This window comes from Motacilla alba, chromosome 2 (genome assembly GCF_015832195.1).
Source record: "Motacilla alba alba isolate MOTALB_02 chromosome 2, Motacilla_alba_V1.0_pri, whole genome shotgun sequence".
NCBI lineage: Eukaryota > Metazoa > Chordata > Aves > Passeriformes > Motacillidae > Motacilla > Motacilla alba.
This window is the reverse complement of record NC_052017.1, coordinates 108,555,308-108,568,389: the sequence shown is the minus strand read 5'-3', so window position 1 is coordinate 108,568,389 and position 13,082 is coordinate 108,555,308. Positions and strand designations below refer to the sequence as shown.

The 13,082-nt window shown below is 39.7% G+C and overlaps 1 protein-coding gene across 1 annotated transcript in view; it reads right to left on the bottom strand.

Moving 5' to 3' along the window:
- The window catches only part of MEP1B (meprin A subunit beta), a 29,008-nt gene extending 22,436 nt beyond the window's left edge, over positions 1-6,572 (bottom strand). The window contains exons 1-3 of the mRNA XM_038126918.1: positions 6,513-6,572; positions 5,718-5,787; positions 4,837-4,859 (exon numbers count right to left, since the gene is read on the bottom strand). Of these exons, the coding sequence (XP_037982846.1) occupies positions 4,837-4,859; positions 5,718-5,787; positions 6,513-6,572 (153 nt within the window). The remainder of the gene's footprint in view (positions 1-4,836; positions 4,860-5,717; positions 5,788-6,512) is intronic.
- Positions 6,573-13,082: the final 6,510 nt, after the last annotated feature.

Here is a 13,082-nt window from a genome sequence, read left to right as displayed (position 1 = left end):
AAACACAGAAAAAAAAATCCTACCTCCCATGAAATTTCAAGGTTCAGAAAGAAAACTTTGAAATTGTCAGAATGACCCATTTTAGCTTCATAATGCAAGATTAATTTTTAATCTGAAATTACTGTCTTTTAAAAACTTCAGCAAATGGCAGAAAAAAAATATTGTAAATACAAAGGCCAGAAATCTCATTTTATGATTCACCTGAATTAAAATTCCCTCAGGGTGTTGCTTCACAGTTTTTGTCAGATTTTGATCATTTAATTTTATTGCCTAAGACATGAAAACCATTTTTTGCCAAGCCAAGTGGAGGCTATAATTTCTAGGTTTAAGAAACATAATTCCTAATTGGTATCAGCTGGCACAGCAAACATGTAGTAGGCAACTGTTATAAAAACAGCCAAAGTTTTTAATCAGCTTCTCCTGCTTCCTTTTTCTATTTTTAATCAAACTACCACTCACGTATGTCCTTGTCCACTCTGCATCTGACCCTGACCAAGGTTAGTCTAACTGACCTTGACAGGTCAGTTACAGAAAACACTGAGTATAATCTGTTTCCTGACCGAATTTGTTCTGAAACAGCCCCGCTTCAGCACTTTGCATTTTTGGAAGTTTTTAAATTTGTCAGGTTTTCAGCATGGTGACTCTTAAAAACCCAGTATCATTGCGGAAAAGTGACTGACTCCATTGAAAAACTGGTTTCAGAGATGGGCAGGTGCAAATGCTGAAGGATTGATATTGATCTCACATTTCAAAATTAACTGGTATCATTCAGGTTTACATTGATACATGAGGAATAAGGACGAGGACTTTAGAAGGAAAACCCCACAACTGTATACACATACAGCTTAATAACTGCAGATCTCTTGTTCAGACAAATCATCCATACATCTGAAATGTCAATAGACTCCTCCTACGTGTTTCATTATCACTGTGCATAAAGCAGTATTTACACATTCAAGTTTTGAAATGAAGGTGCAGCTTGTAAAACAAGTTGCAAGTACATGGGCAAAGTGTGCAACACACGTTTTAAAGACTTCATTTGCTTTTAAACTCCCACTCGCACAGATTTCTTGGAAGAAAAAAAATTACAAGTAACGTTTGCAATATTAAAGAAATAAAATCACATTCTTGCATTTTATGTTAAAAATTCTTGATGGAGGAGAAGAATCACACCCGTGTATCCTGAATCCCCTTATAACCATTAATGGTGAGTAAAAAAATCTGCAGTTCCAATAACTATAAACTACAATGTACCCATACCTACTAATCAAAAAGTATAACTGTCCTAAAGGTACAAACTGGGTAACTCCTGGAAAAGCTCCTCTAGCAGCAGCAAAAGCTCACAAACTGAGATCAGTAGCTAAGTACAGTGGTATTTTTTGGTGCACAAATCAAAATGTGAGTCCATGACTGAACAATACCAAATGCAGCAATTCAGTGAAATCCATGCTGGTCCTCAGTGTCTGAAAACTGCCACTGAATGTTTTATACTGAAGGAATCCCTTCTATCACATGAAAGACTAATTTTTAATCTGAAATTACTGTCTTTTAAAAACTTCAGAAAATGTCAGAAAAAAAATATTGTAAATACAAAGGCCAGAAATCTCATTTTATGATTCACCTGAACTAAAATTCACTCAAGGTATTGCCACTGTGGTACCAACAAAACTAGGTCTTTCATCCTGTGAATCTCCACAGCAAAATACTCCGTTTCAAAAGCTGCATCTCTGCATACAAGTATCGCTTGGCAGTGACTTTGGTCTCAATACCAGCCTGACAAAATATATGATGTGATTTCTAGGCTGTGAAAGTATTGTAAACACACAACAAATACACAGTTCATAGTCTCATACAGAGGAAGGTTGTGTTAGCTGAAGTGTGCGAAAGAGGAATCTAATTTAGTCTAATCTACACCCATGCAAATTACTGATCATTTCTAATATCAGTCCCTAGTTTTGGATGTGGACAACGTGTGAATTAAGACATTGTAATGGTTGCTTAAACCACTTGTGAGAGCACATTTAACTGACAAAAAATTCAAGTGCATCTTGCACAGGTGGGAAACATCTCACCTATTGTAATCATGTAAAAATCAGGTAAAGGGACTCAGTCATCAATCAAGAAACAAAGGGATAATTCTTGTGTGCCAAGAATATCTATGGCACCACCATGGTGCCCTGGCATCATCATAAAATGATCCACTTCACCTAGCCTGGACATCTATTCAGATGGAATATACTCATCTAGTTTGGATGAGACACCTAACTTACCACTGATTTTTCCAGACTATATTATTTTCGTATTGGCATCCAGAAATTTGAAATTAGCTCTTCCTGGCCATAGAACACATGGAAATGAAATAATTAGCCCGGGTGGTCAGAAGCCCCTCTCTCACACAAGAGCTTGTTTTAAGAATCAGTTTGACGTCAGGTAAATTCTGGATCTTAGTAACAGCCTGTATCACCTACTATAGGCTTTAATAAAGCCTGCAGTGGAATCTAAGCAAGACTGAGGTTTGAGTTTCCAGAAGACTGGGACAGAGGCACAGGCAGTGGGAATAGGAGGGAAGGATGGGATTGGAGTGATGGGCAATACAGGAGGGCTATGGGAAACTTTGGATTGTGAGGCTGAGAACTTAATTTAGGGAGATGTTGTGAGCATGTGTCAGTGGAGAGGAAGAGGACAAGGCTACCATGGGTACTTATGTTGTATAACTTTGATAATGTTATTGCACTTACATGGTGTCATAAAAAGTAATGCCTTACTCTGTAGATTACCCTGAAGATACGAACAGCTGAAACAAACTTTCATTAACCTTTCGATTTTTGTTCTCGGAACTAATTATATTATGCTGCACCAAAAGTTTCTGACCTCTACAACAAAGCCTCCCAACATGAGCAAAATGCTACATTTCACTAAAAAAGACAGGGAATATCAAAATCTCAACTGTTACTTTTTGACCTGAAATATTTCAGCTGGATTGGAGGAAGAGGGAGCAGTCATTTCCAAGTATATCCAGTGGCTAAAAAGGTATAAATTCCAATATCAATTATATTGTGTTGTAGCAAAAAACATCCAAAAACAAAACCAAAAAAACCCAAGAAAACCCACCAAAAAAACCACAAAACAACAACAACAAAAAGCCAAAACATTCAGACATGGACAATTGAAATAAATTTCAGTTCTGGATTCTAAGCTCAGACTTGTTGTTCTGGTAACTTTGAATACTAGTGGACATTTGCTTAGTTGGGGAACACAAGGTAATCTCTTTCCATGTATAGCCAAATCTATGAAGAATAGCAGCCCTAAGACCCCAAGGAAACAAGAACCAGAAATGATCTATCTCTCCCATGCAGATGACAACAGAATTATATTGATTCTGCAAAATAATAAATAAGTCTTTTCCTCTCAATCTCATCTTATCTGCATTATTTTCTCAGTCATATAAGAATATACATTCTTTGTTTTCTTACCAGACTCCAGACCACCTGAAGAAGAAGACAGGTTAGAAGCCCAGGCACAGAAAACAAGCCCATGTTGTTCTCCAGTCTACAGTTGTGTGGACAGAATTTTACACCAAGTTGGTATTTAAGATAGTAAATACCATAAATCAAAACCTTTGTCCTCTCAACATCGATTAACTCTCCTTACCTATCTTTTTCTCGTTGAGTAAGCACATCATTGTCAAGTCCATCATTGCTGTATTGCAATAACTAACAGAAATATTTTAATTATTTTTAAGAACTGCTGTGAAAAAAAGTATCAGAGAGAAATGGAAATACTGGATGAAATAGAAATAAGAAAAAGGAAATATAGGGGAAAGACACACTGAAACACAGGAAATTCCATCTAAATTTAAGAAAAAAAAGAATCTTCTCATTGTGTTTGTAAGCAGTGGGACAAGTTGCCCAGAGAAGTTGTGGAGTCTGTCTCCTTGATGACATTTAAAACACAACCAGACAGAGATCTGAGTGACCTACTGCAGGTAATCCTGCAGCACAACTGCAGGAAAATTGAACTAGGAGATCTCCAGAGGTGTCTTCCCACCTCAGTCATTCTGACTGAGAGAATAAAGCTGGTACTAAAACCTTTTGAACAACAGGAAACTAGCAGGACTTTTGGCAAGACATTAATATGTTAATAATCGTACATTTTTGGACAGAAATTGAAAATTAAAATGTGTGTGCATAAACAAAAATCTGTCAGTAGCATAATTTCAGTATCCTGCTTTTGGAAAATGCAAAGCTATTTCTAGTCTTGATATATGTGAGACACTGCATTTATCACTAGTGTAAATAATGGCATCTTTCTGGATTACTTAAAGATCCCATTCAAATGAATTTTTTAAATGTCAGTACCATTGTCCTGTCACCACTGTCTGTGACTCTTGGGTATTTCTTTCAGCTTTCACCATCTCTTCTACTTCCTAGCTGTCAGTGAGTGCTGGGATTGCCACAGCTTCTTCTTCTGCTTAAACTGCAGGTACGTGTGGTAATTGTACGGTCAGGGTTTGCTAACCTTTTACTTTGCCAGACCAACTACTTGTGCAGACCAACACAAAAATTAAGAATGACATTTAGATTTTTTTATTGTAAATTCAGACTCACAAAATTATCATATCAAAATTAATAACATGTTGCATTCTATTCTAACTATCAGTGCTGATAAGAAAGATCTTAAGTAATGAAGACACCTAAGCCGTTTATAGCTGCTCGGGTCCATACTTGTTACATCATTGCTGATGCATTGACAAGTAGCAGTTGTAGATATTATTGTTCTTCTAACGGTACGGTCTTTTTCTACGAAAGCAACTAAATATTACAATTCACTACTCACCAATAATGATGGTGTCAATTGTTCTGAAATCAGTGTTGTTTGGTAGGTCAAAAAGCTCTTTCGTCAAGATTTCTTCTGCAAGTTCAGCAGCCCCTGAATTCTGCATGTTGTTATCTCCAGCTGCTGGGAGATGATTGGTATGGGTTCTGGAGGATGCCCGTGCACAAAAAACCCTGAAACCCAACTGTGATTGCAGAGCAGATTTTTTTTTTTTTACACGTAATACCAAATAATACATACCAACACCTGGATTTTTTGGAAAGCTGCTGAGCAGGAGAAGGAGATGGAGCATGGTGCTCAGGTGGGAGGGGCAGGCAGGCACTGCACCTTCAGGAAGTCCCCTGGATTGAAATGGTGTGCATCTTGTCCCCTTCAGCCCTCCACCCCAGAACCACACCTCATATTTCCTCCTCTTGGAGTGGAATTTTTCCAGTTACGACATCATTTCACACTTGGCCAGAGTGTGAGATGAGGCCACAACGGCTTACGATACCACCTCCATATTAACAACAGCTCCATTGTATATTGTTCTTCTTTCAGATTAAGTTCCCAATGCATTGTTTCTCCTAAGGGTCAAATTCCCACCAGTTAAACAATAAGGATTTCTTCATTGCCTTTTCTTCATTATCTGGTCGACATGCCCAGCAGCAGAACAAATATGGCAGGGCTTTACACACGACTTTGGTCCCTAACATATGCGACCACCTGATCCATGGTTGGAACATGTAGATACTCCATCATACAAACAACAGTACAATGCAACATGCTATTTATTAAAGATCAGTTCAATGATACTAAACTAGAAATACAACAAATAATACATAGAAACCAAATACTGAAGGCACAAAGTAAGACTAATCCCTTTTTTGGCCAATTCCAACCCCATGTTCCTCCAGCAAATGGATTCCAGCTGGTGTGTTCTACAAGTTGTTGAGTAAGTGTCCATAATTCCTGTAGTTGTGCATGGACAGAGTTAAAATGGTCATTTAAGTTTATACAACATACCTAACCAAAATCTTCACACCAATGCTTGTCGGAACCCAGGACTCTCCTCTGGGTGCCCTGGATGGCCAGAGCTGCTGGCAGGGGGCTCTGAGACCCTGGCATGCAGCCAAAGACACACGTGGGGTTTTGATCTTAGCCCATGGAGCAAGTTACTAACTCTGTATGAAGAATTACAAGCCACACACAAAAGTTAAATAGCGTAGTAGAAGTAATCACAAAGTGAAAGGGTAGGATTTCTGAGTGCTGTACAGGGGGGTTTTAAGCCTTGTACGCAGGGGTCCAAGTTTTGTACATGGGGGTCAGGGATTCTAAGATGGAGGGATTTGGGTGTCCCTGTCCTCTTTCTTTCTCCTTCCTAGCCTCCATGTCTTTGGTGATGTTGGCACTCACAGATTGGTCTAGAGTAGAAAGTTACTGTTCAATATAGATAGTAGGTATTGGGGAAAAGGTATAAACATGTAGTACGTAATATATGATATAAAAGATGGCACCAGCCCCCTGGGAGGGCAGTGTGCCTTTGTCTGAGCTGCTGAATGGGCCACAGCAGCTCAGGAGAAGAATCTTTTAGATAACCAACAATAAACAACCTTGAGAACGGACAACAGAAAACTACTGAGTCTTTCTTTAAAGGCACGGGTTGGAGGAGAGACTTTTCCATCTTTTGGGGTCACCAGAATCCGGGACATGAAACCCCACATGTGGCGTCCCTGGGTGGGCAGAAGACCCGACATCTAGCGTCCCTGGGTGGGCAGGAAACCCCACAAATGCTCATGTGTCAAAAGTTAAAAATCAATTGCTGCTCAATTTTGTAGTCTAACATGTTTAATGCTGTCTACATCAATTAACAAATCAGATATAGCTGTGCTGGTAGTATTGCTAAACTTTGCAAACCAGCAACTAACTCCATCCAGGCTCATGAGGGCTTGTGCTCTTGCAACCCCAGGAGCCAATGAAGAGGCAGTGATTGTCTTGGTAGTGTTCTAGAATTTAGCTGTATCTCTGTAGCCAGGAGTAAAAGCATGCAAGCTCTGAGTATGACAGTGGTTGAGTTTGGTTTCATTGGATCCATACTGAAGTAGTTATATTTGAAGATAAGAGGGTAAGCTTTCTTAAGGTGCATGGAAATTTAATTGCCATTGGCACTCTGGCCTAGGCTCAGTCCCCACAGATGAAGACGATACCTTGTGGGAGTTGCATACGTGTACTAAAACTCAGGGTTAGCTGGGCTGTGGTTGAATTACAACACCATGAAGTATTTTAATAAAATGGTGTCATTGACCCACCAAGTTATAGGGCTATTTCTTGTGCTAAATAAATTTAAAGGTGGTTCAACTATCTGCATTCAAGGTGCCTAAAATCCTCAACTCCTCTGGGGTAAAGAGGGGGATTTCCTGAGGCGGAATCTGGTAGCCGGACAGGTCACAGGTGCAGGGTGCTGTTACACAAATGTTGCACCTCGTGGGCAGTGAGAGGGATATGGATCAGACACATTGTGAATGGATTCTGAGCCACAGCAATGCTAAGGCATCATGAAGTCTGGTTGCCTTAGCCAGAGTCACCCAGATGTTTTTTCCAAGGGGGGTATGAGTTTGAGGTACCCTGTTAAAACATAAACAGAAGAAAAGTCACCTCCCCACCCCTTCTCCCACTCCCACCTCTTACTCCCACTGACAGAAGTGTTAAGCAGGTACTCAGCACCAGTGCTGTTCCCCTGGAATGGTAGTAGTAACCTGCTTTGCTTCTGCTGCCATCACCTCAGCAGCCATAGAACCAGGTTCCATGGGGGGTTGATATTATACCTTAGCATCTCAAAAGTAAAACTGCATGGGACCTTGACTGGATAGGGAGGGCAGAATCCAAAAGAAAATTGACCCAATAGGTACACTGAGGAGTGGTGTTCCAAATGCTTAAAGTGAGTGGATGTTAATTTTCCTGTTGTTTAAAACAGTGCAACTATAGAATAATTCCACTGAAACAAAGGTAAAATAAATTTAAAAAACAAACCATATACACCTGAAAATGTCTCTGCTTTTCTCATCCTTCCTCAACACAAAGAGGCTTTCAATCAGGAGGATTTTAGTTTTATCCAAAGGCATCCAGCCCATATGTGCCAAAACCATCCCACAATTATAACCAAAGGACAGTCAGCAGGGACAATAGGGCGTGTTGTTTCAACATTGGCATACACTGTGAAGGAGAGGAAAGACAACTTCCAGAACAATAGTTTTATTCAACAATGGTGAGAAATATGAAATGAGTTTAGTTTTAAATCGATAGTGAAGGCACTTCAGTGTAATATTACAAATCATAAAAATACAAAGAGTATGAAAATGACTTAAAGTGATAATTATAAATAAAGTAATATTATTAAATTGTTAGATCAAGCTATGGAAAGTGGTTTTTAATTTTCTTGTGCTGGTCTAAGCCTTATTGTCCTTGTGGATAGGCTAATGATCAAGGCTATGGAAACAGCAAAAGTCCTAATTTTCAGAGCAGAAGAAACTTGGTGATACACATTAGAAGCACTAACAATTCCAGAAAACTGCTGTAGGAGCTGGGTATCCGGCTCTGTATCCTACAATACCCCAGTATGACATCATACTGCATCACACCAGGACCCCAGTGGACAGGTTCACATTGTGCTTAGCTTCTTGACAATCTCCCAGGTAGCAGTCACCTAGCTACCTCACTCTCCAGTTTTCCTTTGAAGGAAATCAGCTAGGTCTGTTCACACCAAAGCACGAGGGCAGCTCTGTGGATAGCTCACTACCAACCCTTCCCGAAAGAAAGCACGGGCCAGCCTGCACTCTGTAGGGTCTGCTCAACCTAGTCCTCCAACACTATTGCAAAAAACCTCACTTTCTTTTCTGTCATACTTCAGAACTTGCAGCACATATTTTAAGATTCATATAACGAAACCTCCACCCCAAAAGACGGAAACACAGGTTACATGATACACTTTGATTGGAAAAACACATTAAAAAATAGCAACTTGTAAGGCTGCTCTTGTTCTGTGTGTATACAGAATTTAACACTACAAACACACTTGCTACTAAATCAGGGTTGAAAGCAAAATATAAAAACCACTTGCATGTAACAAATCATGAATAGTTGCTTGGATTTCTGCATCTCTTCCTGGAATCTGGAAATTCTGGCCTGTGGCCACCACGTGGTGTCAAAAGCCCAGTTGGAAGGTTTTTTCGATTCCCCCAGGGGTTCCATTCCCCAAGATTACCTAGCTGCTGCATTTTTTCAATTATCTCATGCAGAGGACTTCCTGTTTCATTAATCAAAAGGGTCTTTATTGCATTTTATATGCTGGGGGAGCAGTTTTAATCAGGCTATTTCTCATGCTAACAAACGGGGATTTTGCATCAGAGCGTCAGTGTCCCCAATAAAAAACCACCACTTTCATTCCTTCCTCCTTCACTCACTGTATATAATCTCACAAGGTATACCACAGACACTCAGACCGTGGTTATGCACTTTCTGTGGGGCATTTAATACTACATCCCTGAGTAGCCATGGCTAGCAAATTAGTATCCTGTGCATAAATTTTAAATGCATTCTCTTTATAAGAAATTTGGGTTTAGCACCAAGAATTTCTTTCAATCTGCAGCATCCAAGGTTATGAACAAGAGTTAGAGATTGCTTAAAGAATCATCAGCAAGGGTATCAGCAAAAATTAGATATAATATTAAGTAACAGCATGACAAAGTTTGTTGACAAGATTCACTCTACTACTTACAGAACAGTTAAGGCACCCCAAATTAAAACAAGCAACAACAAAGCCAAATAAAAGCCAATCAAAACAGAATTGAACAAGGAACTATCTGTGTGTGTGTGCGTATGTGTGTGTGACAAAAAGACAGTGAGGCAAGGATAAAAAGGAATATGGCTTAAAAGTTTAATATCACTTAACAGTACTTTTATTTATACTTTAAACTTAAAAATTTAACAAAGGAACAACACTTAACTTATGACTAACTTCAATTATAACTTAAGTTATACTTTAACTGTAACCATTTAACAGAAGAATCACACTTAACAGCATTTAAACTAACTAATAATTTAAAACTTAACCTTACTTATAGGCCTAGCTTACTGAGATCTCAGACTGCAGTGCAGCAGCAGCAGCTACAAACACTTGCCTTTGCAAAATTATATTTGCCCTCAGCTGTTGTATGTCCTTGTCTTGTCTGTTTTTCAAGCTCTTTATTCCTTTCAACTGCAACTTTGTATGCAAATAACAGACATTCAGCCAAGCTTCTAGCATGAAAAAGCCACTCTTCAGAGAATTTTTGAGGAGGTTTGCACAGACTTTCCCCAATACTTCAACACTCCCGTGGGATCTTTAGCCTCCCATGGCTTGGGCTCAATACTTGTACAAATTTCTAGCTTGTCCCACAATGTGCTCCACAGTTCTGGTGTCCACCCCAGTTGCTCCACTGGTGGAGCCACGGCCCAAGGCTCCTTTTTATGAAACATTTTTACCAGTGCACTCACATTAGGACGTGATAACAACAACAGAAATAGTGAGGGCAATAAATCTGAGACATCATCCAGAGACACCACAAATGCAAAGGACTAAGAGTTCTTCCGAGTGGAATCTGAAATGTACTTGAGCTATGTTTACAATACACTGTGCAACAACAAGTGTATGACAGTGACTACACTTTGGACACAGGAAAACATTACTAAGCTCCCACACACAGCTGGGTACTCAGACTAAGTCTTGACCTCCCATATGCTGCACACACACATGGAATAATGTCTCTAAGTACAGCTATGCATTTCATTTTCTTGGTGCAACCACGCACGCCACTGCCTAAGCCCTGTCCTTTCTTTACATCAGTTTTTATTCTCTGGGCATCCCATCCTCATCGCCATTAATGTTATGTGTTCTGGAGGATGCCCTTGCAAAAAACCCCAAAACCCAACTGAGATTGCAAAGCAGATTTGTTTTTATTAGATGCAGTACCAAATAATACATACCAACACCTGGATTTTTTGGAAAGCTGCTGAGCAGGAGAAGGAGATGGAGCATGGTGCTCAGGTGGGAGAGGCAGGCAGGCACTGCACCTTCAGGAAGTCCCCTGGATTGAAATGGTGTGCATCTTGTCCTCTTCAGCCCCTCCACCCCAGAACCACACCTCATATGTCCTCCTCTTGGAGTGGAATTTTTCCAGTTACAACATCATCTCACACTTGGCCAGAGTGTGAGATGAGGCCACAACGGCTTACAATACCACCTCCATATTAACAACAGATCCATTGTATATTGTTCTTCTTTCACAGGTTATGTTCCCATCAATTCACCAAATACATTGTTTCTCCTAGGGGTCAAGTTCCCACCAGTTGGAACAATAAGGTTTTCTTCATTGTCTTATCTTGCCAAAACTGGTCAAAACCGATCAAAACTGAAAAACTGTATCCATTGTTTCTTGATGATAGTAGCTTACAAGAGCTTTCCATAGACGGTGAACTCAACAGAAATAGCACAATTTTGGTCTTACTACTTGATTTTGGAAGAAAGCCCAGCACTCTGCTTTTCTGCTCCTCTTTAAATGAAAATAATCACTACAATTGCTCTCTGTTTCCCATCTCCACTCCTAAGATGTATCAACCATTACTAGAAGCTCACACCAACTTCTCATCAATAGTAGGTAGAGGGATGAAGGGTTGTATGCACCTCTGTGTCATGTCACCACCGCTGCTTTCAGGACTGGCTAAAAAGCGAGTTACCTAAAGAAAATATTAGCAGGTGTGGGAATTGGCATATAATGACACCAAAGAGAGAAGGCATGAAAGTTATATGCTAACACACACTGCTGTTTCATTAAATAAACTGAGAGCTTTGACACCTCAACCAATCATCTTGTAAAATAAAACCAGATGCAATGGAAAAATAAATACTATGCTAATAACAGAACATCAAGACTTTTAAGGTAGAAGCTCTTGGCAGAAAATTCAGTGTCACTCAGTAAGTAGCTAATATAGGCTTTTTAATATACGTTGAGAAGAAAGTAATTTATATAGGGGCAGTCTTCAGGAAGTTTTTTTTCTGTCTAACCTTGGAAGATCTTTTCAATAGACCTTATCTACTTTTGTGAGCATGTTCTCTACAATGACAAATATCTTGTCTTACTACTGACTTATTGTCTGTGTTCAGACAGTATACCTACCCCTTGTTTTTCTTCAGGGTTTTCCTACAGGACTCCTTGCATTTTTCTTACCAGATGAATACAACCTCCAAGACTGAGGCCCACAATAAGAAATAACTGAGTATTACTTCAGATGAATTAATTAAGAGTAGTGCAACTTACTTGAATAGACAGTGTGCATTTTTGGAAGAACTAAAAGAATGGCAGTCCTAGACTGAGTCTTTTTTCCACAGCTACCAGGGCATATATGTTGAGAAATGCACCTGGCCAAGGTAGCTCAGCTTGCAAGATGCAAATTGAGATGCCTGAGAGTCTTGTGAGTGGTCGGGCTGAGAAGTTTCCTTAACATATGACAGACAAAATAATGCATGTCCTTTCTTGACACAGTCAGGGATCAGTGGAATCCAAGAATGCTATTTCCATTAACATTTTGATCTGCAAGTAGACCACCAGTATCCTGATTGCTCCTGAGTTTGAAGAAAAATAAAAACATTAAATGCAAAGGAGAATGAACAGGTCTTTAACTGGTCGATTGCTTTTTCCTTTCTTGCAATTCTTTGCGTCTGAGATGTTTCACAACTTTTACGAGTGCTAAGATATCTAATGAGCCCTGAGTAACTATAAGAGACACCTGCAAAATCTGAGCTTTTGCCAGTCAATTACATTTCTTTCCCCACAGACTCTCATGCTCTCGTGCTGCTCGAAGAAACAAGGAAAATTATAGACATCAGAACTTCCTGTGGGGCTTGCTGCTGATCTATTGCAAGTGACTGCCTGGATCTCCTGCTGAGCTTACTTTGCAAGCACCAGAGTGACGGAGAGCATCTCAGAGAAGACTGCATGTTCCCTGGGACAGGCATTGTGTCATCTTCCCTTCCTAGTGACACTGTTCTATGTGGGCTCTTCCACAGCACAGCAATAAAGATACTGCAGTGCTTGCTGCAGAAGAAGGAACATCATCAGGCATCATCCAATGCAGATGGGAAGAATCACCTGTTTTACTCTTCTTTGTAAAGCTACTAAGCTTTGTAATAATCTGGGAAGAGACAGTATTGAAGGCAGAGAGATTGGGAAAAA